This window comes from Rhineura floridana, chromosome 1 (assembly GCF_030035675.1).
Source record: "Rhineura floridana isolate rRhiFlo1 chromosome 1, rRhiFlo1.hap2, whole genome shotgun sequence".
Lineage (NCBI taxonomy): Eukaryota > Metazoa > Chordata > Lepidosauria > Squamata > Rhineuridae > Rhineura > Rhineura floridana.
Window position 1 is genome coordinate 278,067,823 of NC_084480.1, and position 27,253 is coordinate 278,095,075.

At 39.7% G+C, this 27,253-nt stretch overlaps 1 protein-coding gene across 1 annotated transcript in view; it reads left to right on the forward strand.

Annotated features, from left to right (window-relative positions):
• RALYL (RALY RNA binding protein like) overlaps window positions 1-25,540 on the forward strand; it is a 453,791-nt gene extending 428,251 nt beyond the window's left edge. The window contains exons 7-9 of the mRNA XM_061602308.1: window positions 4,851-4,964; window positions 12,821-12,999; window positions 25,491-25,540. Of these exons, the coding sequence (XP_061458292.1) occupies window positions 4,851-4,964; window positions 12,821-12,999; window positions 25,491-25,508 (311 nt within the window). The 3' untranslated portion in view covers window positions 25,509-25,540. The remainder of the gene's footprint in view (window positions 1-4,850; window positions 4,965-12,820; window positions 13,000-25,490) is intronic.
• The last annotated feature ends 1,713 nt before the right edge of the window (window positions 25,541-27,253 follow it).

Here is a 27,253-nt window from a genome sequence, read left to right on the forward strand (position 1 = left end):
TTGCTAGGATTCAGACTCAGTTTATTGGCCCTCATCCACCCACCACTGAATCCAGGCAGCAGTCCAGCGCTTGCATGGCCTCTCCCGATTCAGATGTTATAGAGAAATAGCTGGGTATCGACAGCATACTGCTGACACTTCGCCCCAAATCTCCTGATGTCCGCTCCCAAAGGCTTTGTATAGTTATTAATCAGCATTAATGAGTGTTTCTGCATGAGGCACAGAACAGTCTCTCCCTGAAGTGAACAGTTGACTTGGGATAGGGGAAAATTTTGATTCAGTTCTCATTTAAAGGTACTTCCTGAAAGAATATGTGAACTGAAATGCAGTCAACCTTGTTTGAATTTTGCAATGTAGTTCTCCAGCCAAGTAATGTGTACAAAAATGCAAATACAAGACTACACTGCATATGTTAGTGGAAATAAATGCATTATATTATGGGAGATTGCTTGCAAAAATATGTACTTTAAGCAAAACTGCATATTAAAATGTGTACATAAATGTGCTCTAAAATGCTGAGCTTTTTTTTTCTTTCAAAAAAGAAATTCACAAACTGCTGTGGAAATGTGGAGAACTGGCCTTAAGATTGGAAAAATGAGAAATTAAAAATCACTCATCCTTGTACTCAGCCATCAGAAAACGCTAGGAAGCAGCAATGGCTGAGCAGAGAAGTAGTATAATGAGTGGAAATGGAAATGGACTGCCTTCAAGTCGATTCCGACTTATGGTGACCCTATGATTAGGGTTTTCATGGTAAGCGGTATTCAGAGGTGGTTTACCATTGCCTCCCTCTGAGGCTGAGAGGCAGTGACTGGCCCAAGGTCACCCAGTGAGCTTCATGGCTGTGTGGGGATTCGAACCCTGGTCTCTGTTCGTAGGAGTGGCTCCAGGCAAGGTGATCTCTAGCCTTCTTCTTTGGCTGCGAGCCCAGCAGGGTTACGTGCAAGCCCCAATGGTAAGGTGGCAGCAGCAGTAGTAATGAGCACTACATGGCTGAAAGCCACCATTTAAATTTCCCACAATGCTCCCAAGTGACCCTGCACCAAAGGCATTGTAAGATATTTAAATGGTAGAGGCTCACAGGCTCACAGACTCAGATGTCCAGTACAGGGAGGATACAGGATACAGGGGTCTGGAACCTAACTCGCTGATCACACCCAGGGAGGAAAAGACCAGCTGCAGTGCGCTACAGCTGATCTTCCCCTCCTTGGGTGCTATCAGCTCGAGCATGGGAGTCTGATCACGCCAGAAGAGGAGCAGATCAGCTGTAGCGTGCTACAGCTGATCTTCCTCTCCTCCGGCAAGATCAGCAGGAGTGCGGGAGTCTGATCACCCCCAAGGAGGAGATCAGCGGTAGTGCGCTACAGCTGATCTTCCCCTCCTGCGGTGAGATCAGCTGGAGCGCGGGGAGCTCCAGCCCCCCTCCAGCTGATCACCCCGCTGGCATCATATTAGCGGAACGCCAAGAAGCAGGGCGCCGAGAAGCGGGGCCCTATTGTATCTGCAAAAATAGTAGAGGATGGACTGTTTCTAAAAGTAGCAAATTATCTACTAGAAGTAGAATGAAGACATAAATGTTCTTAACGAGCTTCAGGGATTTGCACCTCAGTTTGAATCTGACTAATTGTTGGCCTTTTTCTTTTCAATTAAATCCAATGGCTCGAAAAATAAATCTTTCCATCTTTAGCAGACATTGCTTTTAAAATCAACCAAGTGACAGCTTACTTGTCATTTTTTTTTTGTCAAAAGCAGCAGCAGGTGTTTGCTGCTGTATTGATGTTCCTGTTGATGTGTGTGCGTTGTTGCGTGAAACAGCATACGTTACGTTGGAGTTAAGTTGCTCAAGAAACTTCTCAGATGCATTAGATCAGGTTAAGAGTCTTTTATTAAGACATTATGGCTTAAGGCTTTAAGATCCCCCCCTCTAGGAGAGAAGTTCTCAGTTCAAAGACATTACACAGAAGACTCAGCTCAACACAGATAGCTGCTAGAACTCTCCCAGTCTATCTTGATGCTGGCATGACAACGGCCTTGGCTATCTGTTCCCAGACTGGGCAAAGACATAACTTCTCTTAGCTACAGATTTCCACACTTTCAGACTTGATGGAAAAACACTCAGTGACAGTGTGGTTCAATGGTCAACAATCCCCCCTTTTTCCCATCATGTCTGTAATTCATTACAACAATTACAATAATACATTTCTACAATACATCTTGCAATACAGCTTACATTTCAGTACAGTTCAGAACATCTCTGCACATTTAGCTAAAACTTTATTCAATCAAACTTTGGCCGTACACATGTCAAATACAAAGTGTCAGGATCCATTTCCACCAGTTTATGCATTCCAGGACTGGTAATTACCCCCACAGTATATCTTTCTGGCGGTTTCCCTATGTTTACTCTTGTAGAACGTCTTAATGGCACTAGGGCTTCTGCTCTCTCTGCCCCCCCATCCTTGCGCAGGAGATTCCATTTTCTCACCCTTACGTTTCTTTGATCTTCGTTTCCCACAAATGAGCTCATTTAACGCATCTCTGAGTGGAATATGTGTGCCCTCCAGTTTAATGTCTAGATTTGGCTTAAATGATTGTGCTTGTGTGTCATCTGACCCTGTAAGAACAACTGTTTCCCTTTGATCCCAAGGCTTTTCTGAGACTTTAATGCTTCTGCTCAGAATTAATTGCTGTGTTTCTGGACACCAAACTCTGAAATATGCATTCTGAAATCCCAAAACAAAACCTTGCAGTGCTCTGGGCGCAAGCTTGCCCCTCCTTTTTCCCTGTGGAATGTGGATCCAGCATCTTGCCCCGAATTTTTGAATGTGTTGTATTTTTGGTTTTCTGCCAGTGATTTTCTCATAAGGAGACATTCCAAGTGCACTGTGTAATACCCTGTTGTGAATATAATTCGCATAAAGAATTGCTTCTGTCCAGAAAGAATTCCCTAAACTGCAATCCATTAACATGGCTCTCATTGCTTCCTGCAGCACCCTGTTTTTTCTCTCTGCAGTTCCATTGGAAAACGGGCTGTATGGAGCAGTAAAATTCTGTTTTATTCCCTTACTCTCAATGAAGTCACTCAATGCTTTACTCGTGAATTCGCCCCCCCTGGTCCGAGCGTATAGCCCCCACTGTGGTGCCATGTTGAGTTTCGATTCTCTTAATGAACAGTTTGAGCTTTTGCTCAGCTTCACTTTTATGCTTTAACAGAAAAACATGACAAAATCTTGAAAAATCATCCACCAGTACCATGAAGAATTTCGCACCTCCACGTGAAGCATTTATTGGCCCTGATAAATCAACATGAACTAGCTGGTAGGGAGCTGTTGTGGTTCTTTCAGCCTCCCGGTTAATTGGTGCAATAGTCATTTTAGCTTTATGACAAGAATCACAATCCATTAACTGTCCACAATCTCTTAAACGCATGTCTTCACTATGCATTGGGGTTTTCTTAATCGTGTCAAGGTTTGCATGCCCCAGCCTTTGATGCCATTCATGGACGCAGCCCTGATGTACCTGTGCCTCAGCATTTAACACAGCACACCCTGCTTGACTGCTCTTTATTACAAACTGTGAATCATTAAGGCTTCCCTGCAAACACACTTGATCTCCCCTCATTACATAACATTTGTCTTTGTGGAACAATACAGAAAAATCACAACTCACCAGTTTTCTGACTGACAAAATGTTATGAGCTAATTCTGGAACAAACAAACATTCTGAAAGTATTCCCAGTTTATCAAATCTCACCAGTCCTTGGGCTTCCACGCTCTTCTGCAAGGAAAGCTGAAACAGGCGGTCCCATATTTACATATGTGAAACTGCAAAAGTGGGAAATACTTCACATTTTCTCATTATTCTGTGTATGGATCTGGAGTAGATATTTGGGGGCAAAGTGTTTTTTTCATAAATCAGTTTTGACTGCATGACTGCTAGCCAGTTTTTACATGACCAGTTTTTTAGACAGCTTGATATGGTATTAGATATATGAAATACATACGATGTCTATCAAAAACAGCCTGTGAAGTCAGATATTCATTTTATACTTATGACAAAGTAAGCTGAGTGGGAACAGTTTTTTGAACATTTTCACATCAGACACCCCCCACTCCATTCTAGTGATTTTTTTTCAAACATTGCGGTTCAAACATATAAAACCAATTCTGGCCTGCCTGCATGTTCTATGTTTATGAGCCCGATTCAGGGTGCTGGTTTTAACCTATAAAGCCTTACACGGCTTGGGACCACAATACCTGATGGAACACCTCTCCTGACACGAACCCACCCGTACACTACGCTCAACATCAAAGGTCCTCCTCCAGGTGCCTACTCCAAGGGAAGCTCGGAGGCTGGCAACAAGGGAGAGAGCCTTCTCAGTGGTGGCCCCCAAATTATGGAATGATGTCCCTGATGAGGTGCATCTGGCACCAACACTGATATCTTTTCGGTGCCGGGTCAAGACTTTCCTCTTCTCCCAGTCATTTTTTAACAGCATTTGAATAGCACGTTTTTAACTTGCCTATCGGTTTTTATGGGTTTTAATTTGGTATGGTTTTAAATTTGTATACTTGTTTTTAATGTTTTAAATGTTGTAAACTGCCCAGAGAGCTTTGGCTATGAGGCAGTATATAAATATTGTGCAGTTGGGAGGCTGGGAGAGAATATAATAGTGTTTTAAGAACTTATCCCTCTTATCCCTCCCTAAAGAAATAATAAAATATAGAAATAAAAATAGTAAAGGCCTTGAACTAGTTTGCAATGTAATGAAGAGATTATGCTGGAATTCCATTGAATTAAAATCTTGTTTCATCATTGGTACCTTGTTTTGTTGTTCTTTTTCTCCTCAGTGAAATCAGATGAGTTACAAACAATCAAGAAGGAATTAACTCAAATCAAAACAAAAATTGACTCTTTGCTAGGGAGACTGGAGAAGATTGAAAAGCAGCAGAAGGCTGAAGCAGGTAGGTGAACATGATCTATAGCTCTTGACAGCTCATTAAAGGATGAATTAATCCAGTGCAAAGTTATCAGTCATACTGTCAGCTCGATGGAAGGGGTAATTTTGGAAATATTGGTGCTTAAATGTAGAGCCAGGAGAAGGTTTTAAGAGTCCAATCCTATGAGCCACTATGCCAGCTAACAAGTATTTTCAGACTAGGTTTAACTGTTTTAAACTACAATCCTACACCAATTTACCTGGGAGTGATCCCCACTGAATTTAGTGGGACTTATTTCAGAGCGGATACGCATATGATTGGCCTGTGAGATTCTGATTCCAGTATGCGCACACTCATTTTTTCATCTCCTCTTGATCTGCATTCAGAAGGTCCAAGGTTCAGTCCCTGACATCTCCAGGTAGCAAGCACTAGGAAAGATATTTGCATGAGACTCTGGATCGCCACAGCAGGGCAGAGTAGACAATAATGGGCTAAATGGACAAACTCTGACCTGGTATAAGGCAGCTTCCTATGAGATAAAGAGGCTGCAAACTGTTTTGTTTCTGAAAGCAGTATATCCCTTTGAGAGGGTCCAATTCTACTAATGTTTACAAGACCATATAAAAGTAGGGTTGTTTATTTTAAAAATTTCTAAACTATCCGTCATCCAAAACTAGATTTCATGATGGTATATAAAGAAATGTAAAATTTCAGAAACATCCTAACATAAACCAACAATTAAATTAGACTAAGACTGATAAAATCATTCTACTAATTAAAAATACCAAAATCTAAAATGTCTGGGCAAATAGAAAAGGTACTGAAAAGAATATAGTGGTTGTGACAGGCACATCTCCCTCCGGAAAGCATTTCACAGCTGGGTCCCTACCACAGAGAAGATCATCTCTTTTGTACAAGCATAATGTAATTCTCCTACAGATGGAACATGGAGAAGGCCCATGTGTACTTGTTTGTTTGTTTTTAAGAATAGCCAATCATCTCTTGCTGAGAACGGAAGTTAAAGCATGTGAAGTGATTGCTAAATTGGACCAGTGTCCCTATGAACATAGTCTTGGACTTCTACTTCTTAAATACATTCTCAAGTTCTCAAAGGCCCAAAATCAGGGGCACCATTTGGAAAGGAGACAAAGAAGCCACCCTCCACATGTTGTATTTCTCCAGAGATGCAGGTGCCTCTTTTTAGCTTGCTGGTTTTACATACTGAGATGACTATTGTTATAGATAAACTTGTTTGTGATTGTTGTTGTTACAAATTAACTTCCCCAAGGCTTTCCTAAAATCTATAGGTTAGATCAGGAATGGGGAACTTGTGGCCCTCCAGATGTTTTTGCACTCCCAACTCCCATCATCCCTGACCATTGGCCATGACAGCTGCAGCTGATGGGGGTTGGAGTCCAACAATATCTGGAGGGGCACAGGTTTCCCACCCCTGGGTTAGATCCTCACAAGTGGTATAGTGCAGCTCAAAATAAAACCCTAGGGTGTTCATTTCAGGAGACTCTGATTAGTGGTAAATTTGGAACTGTGTGTATTCTTGCATAGGCAATGGGAAATCTAATCATTATAACAAACTGTTAACAGAGATTAGATACAAACTGATGTTTTTAATACAGATAAAGTCAAAACACTACAAAATAAAGCACTTTCTTTCTGGAAAGCCTAGAACAGCAAATCTCCATTAAGGAAGAGTCAGCACAGAAGCTATTAATATGCAAAAGAGCCTCCATGAGAGCAGAGATGTATCTAATCTGTCATTTTTTTGTGAAAAAGATTTGTGAATTCACATTTAAATACAAATCAGATCTTAGACTGCCAGTCTGCATTGACTCCTAGGGCTTATCCACATGGAAGCATAACTTTGTGCTAACAACGCTGTTTTTAGCTCTATTTTCTGTTTGCACTGTCCACAGTAAGGGTTCAATGCCAGCTGCAAATACGGTGTTTTCTAGTCATACATTAAGCACTCAGTTTCCTAAAGACCACACCCTCTAATTTAACATTTCCAGTCCCTCTGGTTACCTAGCAACCAAGCATGCTCATTTTGTTCTACCAGTAAATTTCATTTAAAAGAACAACAACCCAGAAGTGCAATTATTTGTATTTTCACTAGTACAATACAGCTGAAATACAAATCTTTGCTTGAGTAGTGTTATGCTTTTGTGCACAAGTTGGGGGGGGGAAGAAAATAAAGGCACCATTTGCAGCAACACAAAAAAGGCTTGGAGAATGGGAGAAAGCAGTGGAAGTTTCTCTTCAGCCCACAGGGAATGAAATGAAAGAAGGAAGGAGGAGGGAATGGGCATGGAGAGGGAAACAATTGGCACACCCACCTAAAAGCATCGGATCAGTGTCTGCAAGCCCTAGAGATGCGTAGTAAAGGCTTTTTTCCTTCCCTTTTCAGATTATCAAAGGATTGGGTTAGTATGGATTTACAGGGGGGAAACTGTGATAGCTTCTGTTTGCCAGTAACATCATGTGAACCATGTGAATTAAAAGGAGATGCAAGTAGCACCAGACACACAGTAAAACCCTGTGTAGATGAGCCCCTTGACGGTGTGATATAAAAAGCTAGCTCAGACTATGTTCTTCCCAACTGAACTGGCAAGTAGAAGTACTGTTAAAGCCCCTCTTTGTCTAATACTTTACACTTCTGTCACTTGCTTTCAGATTCCTCCTCCGCTGACATTTTCTGTTTCTGGTGGGGGAAGTTAAAAGTGCACCCATATGAAATATGTGAATGCAGGACACATAGTTACTTTTCCTTACTTAGAACCTATGGAGGCAGAGGAAGAGAAGGTTGTGGATGAGCATTCACTGATGGGCTTCAGTCTGTGTTGAATTTGTGGATCTGTAAGTCTGTAGGCTTGGTTGTGAAGGTGGGCTTGAATATGCTATGAGTCCTCGCTATAGTTTATGGCTATGCTCCCCCATTATAAATAGGTGCAAGGGATTAAAAATAGATCCAGTTCTTCCTAGTCAAACTGTTTTATGCTTGCTGCCAATTATTGAGCATGGTTCTGTATTATAAAGTCAAAATCCTTTTTTAAAAAAACTGAAGCTAATGTCAACATCCTAGTAAGACTAAGTTCCTTTGTTTATACCTTGTTTGCACACATATGCACAGTTGCAATGGTACACAAAATGTCTTGTGCCATTATATAGCTTCATATGTTTGGCAAGTGGTGTTTGGTCAAGAACATTGTATGTTTGGCCAAGAACATCCTGTTATGAGGCCTACAAATCCTGTGTATAGCATTGCATGCAGGGTGGCTTGATCTAATTGACTTCAGAATGCCATGTTCATGTCGTCCTGGATGTGCCATGACCCAGCTGCTGAAGTCTGCTTCAGAACACTGTGGCACAGCACGATTGTGCTACATCTAATGCAGAGCTTGGAAAAGTTACTTTTTTGAACTGCAACTCCCATCAGCCCAATCCAGTGGCCATGCTGGCTGGGGCTGATGGGAGTTGTAGTTCCAAAAAGTAACTTTTCCAAGCTCTGATAATGATCCGGTCTGGTGTTGCAGGTCTGATCCACGTTGTGTCAGCATATCTGGAGTCATAGTTCAATGCCACTGTTATGCCACAGGTCATTCCAAAAAATTATTGACTTGGACACAGTGAAGGGCTTACTGCTACAGAAGCACTCTTAAAAGGAGTGTGTATTTTGTCCAAGGAATAATCTGTGTTTGAATCTTGACCAATTGAAGACTCTTAGCATGTTCTGAAATTAGCAAATACACAGCAGGTGTCAGCAATAAGCCCTATTACAAACCTCATTTGTATTATAAGTATGTTCAAGGAATAGCCGTGGTTTTTCCTGGCTTTAAGCCACATGTACGCACGCAGCACACCTGGTAGGAGAAAAGGCTTGTTTCTTCTCAAATAACGTGAAACATGTCATGGGCTACATGAAGAATATTTTTTAATTATGTGTCATATGAAGAAGCTCTAAAAATAACGTCAATAAAAATAATAGTTGTCTATTATATGTTTCTGCACAGAATTTCCTGAGATATAGAATTCACATTCATCTCACTTTTAATAATTAAAACGCGTCTAGTTTGTCTCCCTTTCCTTTCTTCCTGTATCTTGGATTTCCTGACTATAATTAGCTGAGAGATTTTTATTTTAGGCTCAAGAATAAACTTTATGATTTGGTTACATCTTCCCATGTCTGCTGTTGCTAGCTTTAAAGCATAGAATTAATTAGCACAATAAGTCATCTACGTACAAACACTTTTCTGTTCTTTTAAAGCTTCTATAAAGATAAGTGAGACAGACCTTAGTATCGCATATAAAACATGAATAAAACGTTCCTTGTTTTTCATTGCTATATTTGTTTCAAGATTCTGGCCTATTTAAATTTCATGTTTTGACATTTTTGTCACTTAAAAATTTGTGACTTTTCTTTTTTTTTTATATACTAATTTTTTATTATTCAAATTTTTATAAAAACAAATACAAATACAACAAAAACAATACAACAGAAAAAAAAAATAAAAAGAAAAACTTGACTTCCGATTTGTTACAGATCAGCTATAAGTGTATAATATATATCAAACCTGTCTCCTAGAACATATGAAATTCACTTTTTTCCAAAGTATCTTAATTAATCGTCAAATCCCATTATCATCATTTCATTTTTTTCTTTCAACAAAAAGTCCAAAAGAGGCTTCCATTCCTTAAGAAATGTATCTGTCGTTTTTTCTCTGAGAAGGCATGTCAATTTGTCCATCTCAACTAAGTCCATTAATTTCAATAGCCATTCTTCCATTGTTGGTGTCGATTCCATTTTCCACTTTTGGGCATATAGTAATCTTGCTGCCGTGATCATATATAATATTATTCTTCCATATTTCTTTTCCTTTTGTTTATCCATAAAACCCAATAAAAAAAATTCTGGTTTTGACTGAATATTTATCTTTAAGATTTTTTGCATCATCCTACCTATCTGTGCCCAAAATAATTTTGCCTGTTTACACAACCACCACATATGATAAAAAGATCCTTCTTGTTGTTTACATTTCCAACATACATTAGAAACATTACTATACATTTTTGACAACTTTTCTGGAGTCAAATTTGTGACTTTTCAAGTCATTCTCCTTTACAATGCAATTAATTTTTCTTATTCAAGGACCAGAAGTGAGCCTTTAGCAAGTTAAAAAAAATTGGAATTGTTATATTTTATTAGTTCCAACTCTGAGAAACATATTAGACATAATTGTCCACAATCAAGTCATATTAAAGCACATTTATTTCAAAGGCAAACTTAGCACATCATTTAAATCAATGAGATCCCAAAGTACTTAACCTTGAATGCATTGCTTACACAAACCCCTGAAAGAAGACTTGTGAAAGGTGAGAAAAGGCTATATTTATTTAAATATAACGGTCAGAAGATCTGCAATAAGAAGCCAGTAACAAGAAAAGTATGGGCAAGTAGAGTTAAATGAATATCTGTGAAGGAAGCATCCCTCCACACCCTGATCATGGAAACAGCCACATTGTTGGGTCCCCAGCCAAGGATTGGGAGAAACTTCTCCCACCTTGCTAAGTCAGCCTTGGGTATCTGAGCCCAAGATCCACATCCGGGCCCCGCTGTCAAACATTCACCAAGAGCACCCCCAAGTAACCCCAAGCCTTAGGCTGTGTGTGATGATTCAAGAGCACACTCTTAACTCACAAATGTTTCAGAGTGGCTGCCAAGTGAGTCAGTTTCCCTTACTTGTCCGACTGTATGCCAGTCAGAACAAACATGCCAAATCATTACAATAATGCTCTTCAGTGTGAAGTAGGCAAAAAAAGAGAGTCCAAAGTGCCAATCAGGGGCTCCCCCAAAATTCCTACTCAGCCCTAGAAATGGCGACCAGCCAAGCCCACACTGTAGAGGGAAGAAGGGAGAGAGGGAACTGCAATGGTGAAAAGTGGAAGAGGTGGGTGTGGCGCAGCCCTAAATATTGGTCTGGCACACCCCCTCCTGTTGGGCATTCTTGCCCATGTAACTTTAAAACCATCTCACCTAAGAGAGACAAATACCTATGACTCTCTTCCTGGCAGAGGGGTGCATCAAAATTTCTGGAATTGGCATGTGGGAGCACCCCTTGGAAATATGAGGTTAAACAATGTGTTGAACATGGTCTTCTTATTCATTCCTCTCATACTGATGTGAATTGAGAAATTTTCTTCCTCTCTCATAATATCAGAACCCATGGTCATCCAATGAAGGTGAATATTGGGAGATTAAGAACAGGCAAATGGAAGTACCTCTTTGCACAGCAGAGTTCAGCTGTGGAATTTGCTACTGCAAGATATAACGATGGTCGCTACCTTGGACAGCTTTAAAAATTTGAGCAAATTCATTGGGTTGTGTTCAGAGTAGCCCCAAGCTAAACATTCCATTAGCACAAGGATTTCTCCTTGCACAACGGAATGTTCTCTGCTTGTCCTCTCCTAAATCTGCTCTGGGTGTTCCCCCAACCCTCCAGAGCAGATTTGAGGACAGCAAAGGGCTCACAGGGAAAGGAGAGGGAGAAATCCCGTTGTGCTGACGCTATTCCTTGTGCTAGCACAAGAATATAATTCAATATTGTCCATGGATGATAAAGCTATCCATGGCTGCTAATCATGATGGCTATATTACCTCCAATATCAGAAGCAGTATGCCTCTGACTGCTGGGGATCACAAACAGGAGAGTATTATTGCACTCATGTCCTGCTTGGGATTCACATTGGCATCTGATTGGCCACTGTGAGAACAAAATGCTGGACTGTGTAGGCCTTTGGTCTGATCTAGCCTGGCTGTTCTTATGTTATTATAGATGGATAGATAGATAGATAGATGGATAGATAGATGGATAGACAGACAGACAGACATTACTGCAACCATTATAGAATTTTGTTATTAAAATGATAGTTCAGATTCCCAGTAAACCAATATAACTTTCAGAAGTGTATAATATTGGCTAGAAATATGAATCACAAACTAACCCTCCAACGTGTTCTCTACCTGTTAAATGCATCTGTCCACATCTCACAGCAATCCCCTTTTTAAACTCAGGAGAATTTCAGAAATAGTTTGTGATGTTGCATAGAGGACTGATACCCAAAGGCAACAAGACAGATGTTCCACTGAGTGTGCATGAGCATTTTAGCATGCCTAAAAAAGATCTCTGGACCTGGGTCATATATCTGATATCATTTGAGGGATCAAAGAATGTTGTCTTTAACACAGTCAAAAACAAAACAAAAGTTCCAATCTCCTTAACAAAATACACCTTTAAAAAACAGACTTAAGGTAAAATACTCAGTTGTGAGATTGCAAACATGAAAAAAAATATTCCATAGGAATATTATGGCTGGTTCATTTAAAGAACACTCACTTTTATAGGTACCATCTTCTTCAATCGGCGCCATCTCTGTTTGTCTTTTTGGTGCCTTTTGAAGACCTTCCTCTTTCAACAAGCCAGTTTGCATCTGTGTTGGAACTGTCTTTAGGGTTTTTTTAAAAAAAATGTTTTAAAGATTTATTTTTAAAGATTTTAAGATGTTTTGGTTTTGGGATGTTTTAAATATTTTTAGTGTTTTGTTTGCTGCCCTGGGCTGCTTCTGGGAGGAAGGATGAGATATAAAATTTAATTAATAATAATAGTTATTGGCCTATAAACAGAATTTAGGAGTGCATTTTCTAATATTTGTTTGCAATGTATATTTTATCTTATGAAATATTTAAAAATTTATATATTAGTAAACTGATAACTGAGTATTTTACTTAACTCTTATTTTTGCATCTGTAACACAGTTCCATTTCCAGAAAAAGGAATCTTAATTAAGCTACATTTTGTTTTCTCTTACAGAAGCCCAAAAGAAACAAATAGAAGACTGTGCAGAGTTGATCCAAGAGGAAAGTATATCAGAGAATGCTGACAACTCCACAGAAGATCCAATTGAAGGAGGGCTAGATGCAGATGGGGATGGAGAAGAGATGACTGATGGCATAGAGGAGGATTTTGACGAAGATGGGAGCAACGAGCTAGTAAGGAGTTTAAAATAGCTGCATATGTAAATTGATAACTGTTATCAATAAATGTAAGAAAACATTTTTTTGGGAAAAAATTAAAAGCTGAAGTACTATATAAAGGCCCTTTGAAAAAGTCAAGCCCTAAGGTTATATTCACAGTGAGCCATGCTTGTCAGTTTCATCTTCCCCACCCTGTGCATGGGAGCTCATCTTTGGTAATATATTTTAGGTGCAGCAGTTTAAAAGACACACAGATTTTAAGACTACCAGCCCAAACAAAAAAAGCACCATATGCCAGTTTCATAATTTCACTTACTTGGAAATAACTCTGACAGATCTCAGTAGACCTCACTTTTGAATAATGTGCTTAGGATAACAGCATTTCACTGTGATGCTTAGCCCAGCTGGAATGCAGACCAATGTATAAACCATACATTTAAAGTGCATCTTTCCCCCAAAGAATCCCAGGAACTGTAGTTTGTTAAGGGTGTTGAAAATTTTAGCTCTGTGAGGGGTAAAATACAGTTCCCAGGATTCTTGGGGAGGTGTTTTGCATGTATGCAGCCAGAGTCTTTGCTGAAGAGACTGGGATGAAATAAATTTTGAGTCTGATCTTATGTACGTTTACTCTCCCTGTGTTCCTTGAAACTAACTTTTAAGAAAGTATGCTCTCTCTCAAGGTAGTAATTTATTCTGCCAGTCCTGTATCTTCTAATGAAGTTGCTGGAAACCGCAAGAAGGGAGAGTGTTTATGGGCTTCCGTTTGCAGCACCTGGTTTGCCAGTGTGAGAGCAGCATGCTGGACTATTTGTGTTTACTTTTTCTGTAAGCCGCCTTCAGGGCCTTTTGGCCAAAAGGCGGGGTATAAATAAGCATTAACATAACATAACATAACATAACATAACATAACATAACATAACATAACATAGATGAGCCACTGGCCTAATCCAGCAGGCTTGCCTTATGCTTTTATAGTACAACCTTATTCTCACTTGCTTTGTTATTGGATCTTTCTGATAAAATACAGCTCACTTCTCTCTCAACATTGTATTTGCACTAGCACTAGGGATGTACTAGAATTCTGCCCAATTTGGATTTGGTACTGAATTTTCCATTAACTCGTTTATTCTCCATGGTTGCAGATTGGATTTTTATGTACCAATTTTCTGTGACTATTTTCGAAAATGGATTTTTTTTAAAAAAAATCGGTCTCTAAATTATCAATATTAAGAACAATTTTATCAATGTTTCCTTTCAAAATATATTTCCTTTCAAAATATTGATATTAATATCAATATTTGTGAGAGGAAAAAATTGATTGGTAAAAGAAGCGTCTAGCAGAAAGAGAACAAACTCGAATCTATAGCGACCTTTTAGGTCAACAAAATGTTTTCAGACTGGCACTGGCCAACAGATCCCTCCCTTAACTAGCACCGATCCAGCTTCAACAGCTTGATATCCTGTCTCTATGTAATGGCAAAATATAGGAATAACCTTTCTGTAAGGATGTTACCCTCCCTTTTTTAGACTGTGCTGCTCTATTAGAGCAGAGAATGCACAGCCTGGAAAGAGCTCTCTTTTTCAATATTTAATTTAAAGGTGGGGGAATTCCATGAAACAATGAAGCATTGGTATAAGAGGAGGCGACTGCCTTGCTTGTGCTTTCCTGTTTTGGATGGAAAGTATGAGCAATGCTATCTCATCATTGTTTCATAGACTTCTTTCATTCTGTTACACAAGAAGAAATCCTTGTGCTCATGGAACATTCACTTTAATGCTACATGGAATACAACCCAAAGCTTCTTAAAGCAGTGAAATGTCAAGTGCAGGATATTGTCCCCTTATTATAAAAAGGAATGGAACTAACTTTGCTGCAGGCAGGACAGACTGCTGAATGCGTCTTTGCTGAAGAGACTTGTTTTTAGAAGAGACTGGGATGAAATGCGGGGTGGGGAGGGAAATTCCATTGCACTAGTGCTAATGCATTTAATACCACTCTTTATTCTAAGTGTGTGCCACGAAGAGATCTGTTTTCTAAATAATACCATCTTGTGCTTGAAGCTAGTATGTATTGTCTCCAGAGTGTACATAGTCTTGCAGGATCTGGAAATCCCTGTAGACAAGCTATCCCGGGGTGGAGGCATAGATACAGTAAGGACCATAGTTTAGTAGTAGGGCATCTGTTCTGTATGCAGAAGGCCCCAAGTTCAAATCCTGGCATCTCCAGGTTTGACTGGGAAGACTCTTGTCTGAAAGCCAATAGTAGGATTCAGTATAAAGTAGATTCTTCCTATACTTCCTGAGCAAAGCTCCGGGTGGAATTTTTTTTAAAGTCCTCTTTTAAAAGTCCTTTTCTAAAAGTGCCCTTTTCTTTGCATTTAGATATGGGAGCCATTTTATGTTTTATAACAACCCCATGCAGTCATTTTTTGTTATGCCACACACACGCCAACCATTTTATGACTGGTGTCCATAGTACTTTCTCAAAATTCCAAATGTGCCCACTGGCCCAAAAAGATTTGCGACCGCTGCTTCAGAGAATTAGGATGATGGTCAGGTCTCTCAAGTTCCTAAGGACTAAGTTCCTAAGGACTTTGTGTTATGTGTACTTAACTTTACTACTGAGAAGAAAGTGCATTCTTCCAGTAGTGTACTCTTATGGGAAAACAGTTAGATTGTACACAACAACTGAGTAATGACTGCATAATAGTTTTTTCTAAGAAACCTGGGAAAGCCCCTTAACTAACGTATGCAACTAAATATAATAAATATTCATCTTTATGGACCACCCTTCACCCGAAGGTCCCAGGATGGAACTACAAAAATTAAAACCAAAATTAAACAACAATATTAAAGGCAGCCAACATAAATTTCATACAAATGTGGAATTTAAATAAAGTGAGGATTACATAATGTACCATTCTTCCATCTGTTGCTGCAGCTAGTTCAGAGATGAGAAACCTATGGTCCTCCTCGGACTCCAACTCCTTTCAGCCCAGCCAGCATGGCCAATAGCCAGGAATGATGGGAGTTGTAGTCTACCAGCATTTTGATAGCCACAGATTCCCCAGCCTTGCTTCGTTTGATTTGCCAAAAGAACCAGCTCCCATTTTGTCTCACTTGGCTTACCTGCTCATTAGTATTATTGTTTGGTCACTTCTGAGTTCATGTTCAAAAGGAAGACACATTTGGCCAGTTTCAGTCCTGCCCCACTAGAAACAGTAAAGTGAAGCAAAAGAAACTGGATGATTCCTTTTGTGGAATTCAAGGGATTTCCTCCTTACATGAGAAAGTGAAGGCCATATAGTAGATATACTGTATGAACAAAGCTAAGAAGTCAGTATCATGTAAAATGAAGGTGGTGGTAGTCTAAACTGCAGATATTTTAGCCCTGCTGTTTCATAAAATTCCTGCATGTTCCAAGCAAATATTGCAATAAACATAGGGCAAAATTCAACTAAAAATTGGTGCTAGCGCAACAGGATTTCCCACACTCCCCTCCCCTCATGCATACCTGTGCCATTCCCATATCTGCTCTGGAGGGTTGGGCAAACCCCAGAACAGATTTAGGGAGCACATGGCTGGAGGAGAGGGGGAGAACGTTCCATTGTGCTATGAAACATCTTTGCACTGACGGAACAATCTGCATAGCGCTATGTTTAATACAACCCATAATAACTGAAAGTTATTGTTTGCAATGAGATCTATCCAAGTTGTGAGAAGGACAGTGCTTCTAACAATTTATTGATTTAGAAACTGTAATTGCAATCCTATCCATCATGCTTTTCCTTTATTTCTGTGAAATAATTAGTGTTTATCAATTGTTAGTGTGTCAGATCTTGAATGATAGCAAATAATTATTGTCTTCTGTTAAAAACAAAATAACATCTGATAAATTACTTGGCAGCATCAAGGTGCTTTCGATCAAAGACAGAAAAATTATTTCTTACGAGGAACAAAGTGGAATAGATAACATAGACAATTACATAACACTTGAAAGTTACAAGATAAATATATGTAGATATCACTGCATTAGTAAAAGGAAAGAAATTGTTTTGTGAAGCATACGTGGGAGCACTGCATTATAAATCTAGATCTTCCTAACAGAAGAACACAGGAAGAGCCTGCTGGATCAGGCCAGTGGCCCATCTAGTCCAGCATCCTGTTCTGACAGTGGCCAACCATATGCCTACAGAATGCCTGAAAGCTGGACATATAAATTAAGAATTCAGTAGATCATATTTAAAGTGTCCAGGCCACCCTGTTGACCATACGAGGTTGCTTTATTCTGAGAAAGATCCATCTAGCCCCAGGTATTATCTACTCCTGTTGCCATTCAGCTCTGAGGAAGATACCTCTCTCTGCCTTGTTACCGGTAATTCTTTATCTGAAGATGTCAGGGATTGAACCTGGGACCTTCTGCATGCAAAGCATGAACTGTGTTATTGAACCATGGCCCCACTCTCTCTCTCTCAAAACAAAGAATGTCCAGCTACTGATTGAATCAAATGTTCATTTAAAGAAGGCAAGAAGATATGGCTTCTGACAAAACTGGAGCAACAAAATATCCATATCTTCCGCTCTGGCTGGCCACTTTGGGCTCTCATATTACACTTTTAAGGCAGAGGCTAAAAATGTCAAACAACAAGTGTTCTGCATTAGCTTAAGTTGGAGATCAATTGGTAATGTGCACTAAGTCGCTTCAATTCCAGATAGGCCATTTGTCCTAAAAGCACTGGGGCTGCAGATCAGTTTCCCACCTCTGGCTTTCCTCTTCCTCTGTTTGAGCAGCAAAGATTCTTCATAGCAGATCAGATATTTCTAACAAAACTGGATAAAACCCCAAGGAGCTTTAAACATTTTGGATATCACTGCATCTCTTCACCAGCAGTATCAGAGGCGTGGAATTTTTCATTCTTCAAAGAGCAGCATACGCCACTGTTTCTCAAACTTCTTGAACCTCCTTTTTGAACTTCCTGAGCCAACAACAACAATTTGTTCTACACATGAATGCATGGGGATTTCTCAAGAATGTTTGCACATACCCTGCTGCATGCAAGGATTTGCCCCCAGTATTAGGTGCGGACAGAGCAGGACATCTTTCAACACTTTGTAAAACTAGACTCAGGCTATGCAATCCTGTACTCACTGACCTGGGATGAAGTCTCATTGAACTTAGTAGGACTTACTTCTGAATAGACAACATAGGATTGTGCTGTCAGGGAGCTATCATTGGAGCAAAGCAACAGCTCTTCCTGTGTTTCCTTCTTCCAAAATGTGATGAGATAGCAGGAGCGCTGGGATGCTTTCTGTTCCCCAAAGCCTGTGTGGATCAGTGAATCATGCAAGCCACCCAGGCTGCTAGAAGGAGGGCGGCTCAGCCTACCTGAGGATCCTCTGGCTTCTTAAACCTTTCTCTCCCCTTTCAGATGTTTGCCCCCATAATGAAAGCCTGCCCCACAGTTTGAGAAACACTGGTATAGGCAAAAGGTTTACTGACTTGATGAATATCAACAAAAACAGTGAACTTGAGCAAGCCAAGAAAATTCATGAACAGAGGCACTTGTCTTGACATATGCTGATGCATTGAACCTTCTGAAACACTCATGTACCTAATAAACTATGACTGCAAAAAAGTAATAAAAGTATATGATGAAATCAAAAATTGCAAAACATCCTGAACGCCCCCCCCCTTTATGTTCAGTATTTGCCACATCACAGTCAACTGATTTGTTGTTCTTATTCTGTGTAAATGAACTGCAGGGAAGCCTTGCCATCAGCCTTGCTGACAATTACTCAGGGACACATTTCATAGCCATTATGCTAGATTTAACTGTATTCCTGTAATAGGAGTTCTTTCACACCCAAATCCCTTTTGTGCTGATTTTCAGTGAGTACAATTGGCTGGGAGCATTTCTCTCACTCAGTATCTTTCAATTAGAAACTTAAGCAAGTGACTTATTTTTAATATGAATGCTTGGCATTACATAAGAAGAACCTGTTGGAGCCGGCCAATGGCCCATCTTGTCCAGCACCCTGTTCTCAGAGTGCCCAACCAGATGTCTGTGGGAAGCCCATAATCAGAACCAGAGTGCAACATCACTCTCCTCACCCGCAGCTTCCAGCAAATGGTATTCGGAAGCATACTGTCTTGAACAGTGGAGGTAGAACATAGTCATCATGGTTAGTAGCCAATGATAGCCTTATTCTTATTATACTTTTTCAAGAACACCCAGGGTGGAAAAATTGAGCCCCCATATCATCTTTCATATATAAATTTACAAACCAAGGTCCCAATGTGTGCATGTCAGCATTCCTTTATCTGATGCCCCTGGTCTGGCTTCAGTGTCCCAGTGCTTGTGCAGTGGCCCCACAACTATCCATGGATGTCACCCATCATAACTAAATGGGGCTTCCAAACAGCAGGAGATGTCCATCATTTTTATGTACGCTTTGTGAACTTTCAGAGGTAAAAACAGATTCCTGGACTTTTGGTCCATCAAGAAGTACATGTGGCCACAACTAGACAGACAAGAGCAAGCCAGCACTAGTATAGGTGAGACAGAAGCCCTTTGGTGGCATTCATTTTCATTGCATGATTGCAATCACATCAGGCGGAGCAGGGGGGGCTGGTGAGGCCCACCCCCTCAGCTGCATCACAGTCCCTTTATATGCAGTTCTCTGCAAATTGAATGGCATTTTTCTGAAGTGGGGATCTTCCTGTACTTTTGGAGACTACCCCCATGATTTAAAACTTGTATAATCAGGATTCTATATTGGGGAATAAGACTCCCTGAGTACAGGAGGTTTCCAGCTTTAGAAACTACCCCTCCAACTCATGGACAGCTGAAGATATGGGGATTGTGATGCACTGGAGGATGGATTTTTCAGTGTGTCCCCATTCTTCCTCAAATAGATCTAGGGTCTGTCTAGGGGAAAAAATCCAAAAACCAGTGAGGGAGGGGGCAGAAAAGCATGGAGGTAGACACAGGCAACTATATCTGGTTCACCTTCAAGCAGTACACATAAATTGGTTGTGCAGGTTTATGAAAGCTTAATATATATAGTGGTCTTGAACTAAACATTTGTGATAATCACCCCTAAACATTTTTGCACACTTTAGCAACTAGGCCTGTAAGTGCATATCATCTACAGTATTCCTGATTGTGAATTTTTGCCCTATAAACAGCATTAATGCTTCAGACTTTCTTTTTTTAAAAGAAGTAACCATACTTTTTTTAGAAGTATGGTTTGACAGGGTAACCAGCATGATGCACCATCAGATTAGAGGCCACTACCAGTGAAGACCACAGAAGAGCTAGACTGACACACAGGCCTCAACACTGGGGTTGAGCCAGAGCTAGATCATTCAGCACTGGTTAGAACAGAGCTAAAACATTCAGCACTGGTTAGGCCTCATCTTGAATACTGCATCCAGTTCTGGTCTCTGCACTTCAAGAACGATGCAGACAAACTGGAACAGGTTCAGAGGAGGGCAACAAGGATGATCAGGGGACTGGAAACAAAGACCTATGAGGAGAGACTGAAAGACCTGGGCATGCTTAGCCTGGAGAAGAGAAGACTGAAGGGAGATATGATAGCACTCTTCAAGTACATGAAAGGTTGTCACATAGAGGAGGGCCGGGATCTCTTCTCTATCGTCCCAGAGTGCAGGACACGGAATAATGGGCTCAAGTTTCAGGAAGCCAGATTTCGACTGGACATCAGGAAAAACTTCCTAACTGATTGCAATGGAATCAATTACCTAGAGAGGTAGTGGGATCTCCAACACTGGAGGCATTCAAGAGGCAGCTGGACAGCTATCTGTGGGGAATGCTTTGATTTGGATTCCTGCATTGAGCAGGGGGTTGGACTTGATGGCCTTATAGGCCCCTTCCAACTCTACTATTCTATGATTCTATGACAGTTAAGCAACCCTTGAGCATGGCCCTCAGAGACCACAACCTCTGAGCCTGTGATACCCAAGGAACTGACCATCTTCCCACCTTGGTTCCTGTGCCAAATCACCGGTGCAGGGAAAAGAAACAAATAGAGAGGTGATGGAATGCTAGCTCTAGGTCAAGATAATGTACCTTTAAGCTCACCACTCCCCAAGAAAGAGGTGAGGCCTGAAGCAGTGTAGTCTGAACTGAAAAGCATAACATGTCTTATTTGGATTCCAGATCTTGTTGCAATAGGAGGCTGCCTTATTCTGAACAGACCAATAGTAAAGCTAGCTCTGCATTGTCTACACTGACTTGACAGCGACACTCCAGGGTTTCAGACAGGTTTCTTTCAAAACCCTACCTGCAAATGCCAAGTGTTGAACCTGGGATCTTCTGCATGCAAACCATGAGCTCTACTACTGCCCTATAGCTCTTCCCCCACATGGTCTTTCTTCTTTCCCACTTGGAGCTCTCCAAGGTTCTGCAACTCCAGCTTTACCTGCTAGGAACCCTCAGGCAACTTGGTGTGTCCCATGGGACAAAACCAGAGCTTGGAAAAGTAACTTTTTTGAACTACAACTCCCATCAGCCCCAGCCAGCGCCATGCTGGCTGGGGCTGATGGGAGTTGTAGTTCAAAAAAGTAACTTTTCCAAGCTCTGGACAAAACACAGACATACCAAGCTTCAGCAATGGAACCATGTCACAGGCCTTTAAGAGTATTCTTTGAGCCTTGGATGCACTGATTTCATTATTGATTAAGAGAGTCTTCTCGACATCCTTCTATGAATTCTTCTTTCTTATGGCTCCCAGAAAGCATGTGAGTGACTGGCATATCTTCTCAATGTATGCATCCCACTTCAGAAGCAGCTGAATCTGAATCTAGGACAGCCTGTCCCAATCAAATATCTTCGGATTCAACCATCTCTTATACAACCTCCAAATCTTACTACATTTTTGGTTGAGGGACATAATACATCTCCAGTACACAATAGCTGCTGGCATGCTGAGGTTGGTGAACATAATGATTTTTTTCATTATCAGTAGTGAACAGCTGATCATCATTTTTTGACATCTCTCCATTATGGAAGTATTGCATGTTTCATTGGTGTCCAGATGAATGGCATTCTGCTACAAGTTGTAACCTCAAAAGTAAAAAGGTGAGCTGATGAAAAAAGGAGGAGACTGATGTAGAAAAGTTTGTGAAATTATTCAGAGAATAATAGAGAATTAAGTTTATGTATCCAGGTATCAGATGATTCTAACAGTTTAAGCAACTCTTAAGCTTTAGTTTCAATTTGCACTTCATTTTTCCAAGGAACAGTATCACTAAGACCAAAATTGAAGATGGAGTTATGCATGATCATGTGCAGACAAATGGAATTATTAATGGGGGGAAATCATCAAAAAACCAAAACACCATTTAAAACATGCAGTTAGAATCAGGTCCAGCTTTTATATTGTTCTTTTCCAAATGTCTTAGTAATCTTTGCTTGATCTTTCACACCATTAATTTTCAACTCTGTCACAATCTTGTGATACCTTGCTTTATTTAGAAGTAAAGCAGAAAATCTGTTTCCTTACCCGCGTGCTGTACTTGAAACAGCTTCTGTTCTCCACTTTCCATATTCCTCCCTTGTGGCTCCACTGCTTTTCCCCTCTATTCCATTTTCCCCACCCCTTTTTTCCAGTAGGGCATCTTTCACATTCAGTTCTGTCCAGTTTATTGACCTTTCTTAGGAACCTAGGAAGCTGCCTTCTACTGAGTCAGACAACTGGTTCATCTAGCTAAGTATTGTCTACACTGACTGGCAGCAGCATTCCAGGTTCATATTGGGTTCTCTCCCAGTTCTGCCTGGAGATGCCAAGGATTGAATCTGGGACCTCCTGCATGCAAGGAAGATACTCTGCCACTGAGCAACAACCCTTCTCCTTATATACACGCCATGAGACAGCGTGACCCCATTTTATATATATATAGAAATTTCTTGATCTCAAGGCTCTCTTTTGGCCTACTATCACATTGCTGTCTCTGCAGCTGGGATTTTATTTTACAGCCACGAGAGAATTTAAGAATTTTTACATGGAACTCAATGATAACGTTGGGCATGCTCAGTAAGAACCAATTGTCAGTGTTCTAAAAGCCAGACTCACAGCTGCTTGGCTTGATCAGAGGTACATGTTACCAAATTCTTCCAAGCTACACAGCAAGTGGATTGGACTATGAAACACCAACCCAAATTTTATTTGCATTTTGACAAGTGTGTAGGGCAGTACAATATCTCAGAGAGGAGGTAAGGTCTCCTGCTCCCCTGGTACATTCACTATAGCTGCCCAATTTCCCTGCTTTTTAAAGTTTGATAGAAATATCTGTGGGCTATAGGTACGTTCTTAAACCACAAGGTTTTTTGCCTCTTAGTGAATTTGTTTGTTTGTGTGAAGATATGTATATAGTGTTTAATTAAAAAGATATTTAAGCTGTTTACACAAAATAGTATAAATATTAATTAAAATAACAATAAAAACAGACTTTAAAACAGTAAATATAATTTTAAAAATTATCAAAATATAGATAAAATCAACAGATTTAAAAATAAATGTACATAATCAATTACCTATCTGAGTAGGCTTGCCGAAAACAGTACAACAAAGACACCTGCCTAATATCAATGGGCAGAGAGTTCCAGAGAACAGGTGCTACCACACTAAAATATCACCCAGCTCTGTGATTCTAGAGCTACAAGACCCCCTCCAGCTCTGTGTTTCTAAATTTATCATCTATTATTCCAGATTTTCTAGATTCCAGCCCTATAATTCTAGATTTCGTTTGATGAGACTGACGAATACAGTTGATTTTTAGTATTTTATTTTTGACATATATCACCTTTTTGACATCTATATTTTCAGTCATAATCTTTTTTTCTTTTAAGCAGACTGGATCCTTTTCTTTCAGGTGATATTTTCCTTTGCAAGGATTTATTTATTTATTTATTTATTTATTTATTTATACTAGAATTTAATTTGATTATATCTTTGTTGTGTGAGGATGTAATTTATAATTTCTTAAAATAAATTATTTTCCCCATAAATTAGTCAACTTGTGGGTTTTTGAAAAATGTCACAGCTGCCACACAGCCAAAGATAAATGATACAGAATTTAGCCGAATAGACTGAAGCGAAATTAGTTTTCTGATGCCTCAGGTTAATCAAACTCCTGGGGGAAGTGGGAGGGAGGCTATCTCTCTGGAAATAATAAAAATGTCTTTAGATGTTAAAGTTGTTCATGACTTTATGAAATTGTGGCTGGTTCTAACTGACATACCGTGGTTTTGGGATTTCCTAAATGTTGCCTTCCCATTCCATCCTATTCAAACTAGCCAGATCTGCTGGGGCCATTTTGCTTCTGATTGGGATGTTCAGCACAGCTTCTTAATAACACCAAAGATGTGTCCATCCCTTGGATCTGGATAGTTAGTAGTGCTCTCTTTCCTAATCATAACCCAATGAGCTTTTCTGGTGCTCACAACAGGCTTATGAAAACATCTTCAATAAATCGCCTGAAAATCTGTTTTATCTTTTATATAATAGGAGAGGGCAATTAGGGAAAGGAAAAGAAAAGACTAAAAAAGAGCAGGATGTTTTTGGAGCTGAAAAGTGTGGAGCAGCAAGTCCTTGCAAGAACTATACAGCTACTTCACCACCATCAGGGCTTTCTCTGACACAAGAGGAAGATTGAAGGAAGAAAATATATTTCTTCTGTATATAGACAATTCTGTCTGTGAATTCTGCTGTTAAAAATAGTTGGGAGGCATTTGCACTTTAAATGTATACTCAACTCAGCATGTTCTCATGTATGTTTACAAGAATGAGATGGCATAGAAATAGCCCTACATTTTTGTCAACCTCTACACAATATGCAGGAAATATTGATGCTTTTGACTCTGTGGTTCTATTGCTTCAAAGAACACCTTGCTCAGCTTACTGCCTGACTTTTCTGCTGTTGTTCCTTGGTTTTCTATTTATTTTCTATAACAGGACCCTGATCTCCACACTCCCAATCTGCTCTCCAAAGAGCAGAGTGCTTTGATAAACATAGAGAGCATCAAGGTTTTGCATAGCACTATAAAACTGGTAATTTATGGTACTGTATAAAACTGGTAATTAATGTTCAAGTGGAACCTCATAGTCATTGTGAGGATGAATCAGATTAGAAAATAGAGCAAACTACCATTTATGCTGAATCTTGCCGTGACTAAGATGTGTCACACTTAGAGTTCTATCATAACAGAGCATCAGACAGGCTAGTCGATGCTGGAAAAAGAATGGACTAAAATAAAATGTTAGTGCCTGTCTGTTTTGCCCTCTGATTTGCACTGGGTAACAGGGGGAGGGGGTTAACATTCTATGGTACTGATCCAGATTAGGGCCCTGCAGCTACTTTTTACAAAGGAAAAAGATGGGGGAGGTCCAGTCATGAATTTCCAGCATCACATTTACTTTGGCCCTCCCATTGTCTCTTCTTTAAAATGTTTTCAAACTGAAGTATGCATTTTATCTTACAGTTTCTGCAGATCAAATGAATTGGGAATCACATCCAGTACCTTTGGAAACTGAGAAAGTAATTCACTGACTTCCCAAGGTGGAAATGCAGTTTCTTGCCGGCTAACAACAAGTTTAACTCAATTTTTATTGAAAAACTGAATTTTTCTTCTTGAAATGGACTTGCCATTCAAAACTTAGAAATTCCATTTCTTATATGTTCTTATATGTACAATTGTCAGATTTATATGGTTTAGATTGTAAATGTGTTTTTTCCTGGCTAATTATTGGTATTATTTTTTTAATTTTGATGTCAGAAGGCCAATGAATTGTATGATAATATGAAGGACATATTTAAAATGAAGGAAACACTGTATACAAATGTATATTTGTAAAAGCTATTTTTATGATTAGCATGTTTTATGGTCCATCATATTTAAAGTCAGGTGATATTGCACTTAAATGTTTACAGCATAACAGATTTATGATCCAATATGTTGAATAGAATTTTAATTATTTGTATTTATTTATGTTCCTGTTTTAAAGCCAGTGCGTTTATTAGATGGGGTCAAAATGGAGGGCAAAGTAATATTCATGCCCAAGTTTATTTATTTTTTACAATGCATTATTATACCATAATAAATATTGCATACACTAGATTTATGTGCAGTGCATATCCCTTTGAAATCAATGGAATAACTGCAGTTCATTTTAATACTCGGAACAGTGTCCCCAGATCTTAGTATTTTGTAAATCTACACACACACACACTTGCTACTCTTTAGATAATGATATGCTGAACAACATGCATCAAAACATGACTTTAAAAATCCATTATTAAAACGTCCAAGAGTGTTGCCATGTTTGAAAGCTGACATGTTGTTTGGTTTCATAATTACTCCGCAGTCCACATTTTCCAGATTGCGAGTATTGAAACTCTTTAGTCACGTGATTGAGGTAGTATGATGGTTGACAACCCAAGCAATGTGGGTACCTGCCCATACAGTTAGCCTGTATGTAAAGAAGCACCCATATGATTTGGACTTGTTTTAACCACACATCTCTATACCACACTTTGCCTGATGTTAAAATTGCCCTAAATGATGTGGGTGCTACTTCACACAAGCAGCTAACTGAATGGAGAGGCAATTCAGAGTCAGGGTGGCATCTGTACTATTCAATTAATATATGAAGGGGCCCCTAGAATGTGCACTATGTTTCTCTGCACATATATCTCATTCCTAAGTGTTTCTTGTGCTTTCAAAAGAAGGCTGGAAATATTCCTCCCCCCACACCTCACATTAATTCATTCTGTGGTTTCTGTATAAATTCCCCCTCTCTTCCCAAAGAAATCTGGTGAATTTCATATGCTAATAAGCAAATATTTATAGGTACACTTAATATGGTACAGCTATGGCCTGTGCTGCTGCTCCTCCAGGAAAAGAGCCGGTGACTTGACAATTTTGAAAATAAAATTGCACAGATCAGTTTTCTTTCCATTGCCTTAGTTCCTCTCCTCTTCTAGGAGCACTGTACCCACATATGTCTCTATACAGGAAAAATAGGTCCAGAGATTTTTACTTTCCCTACCCTCCCATTGTCTTGTTATGTAGTTCACTCTATGATTCATAGCAGAAGTACCAATACATTTTAAAACATTTTACTTATGTAAGGGTTTTGTGGAACTAAATTATTTGGCCATTCTTAACAAGATTTAAGCCCCTTTCAGATGGGGAGGGCACACAATCACTGAACATGCAGGGGGAGGTGGTATCACACATGGGCA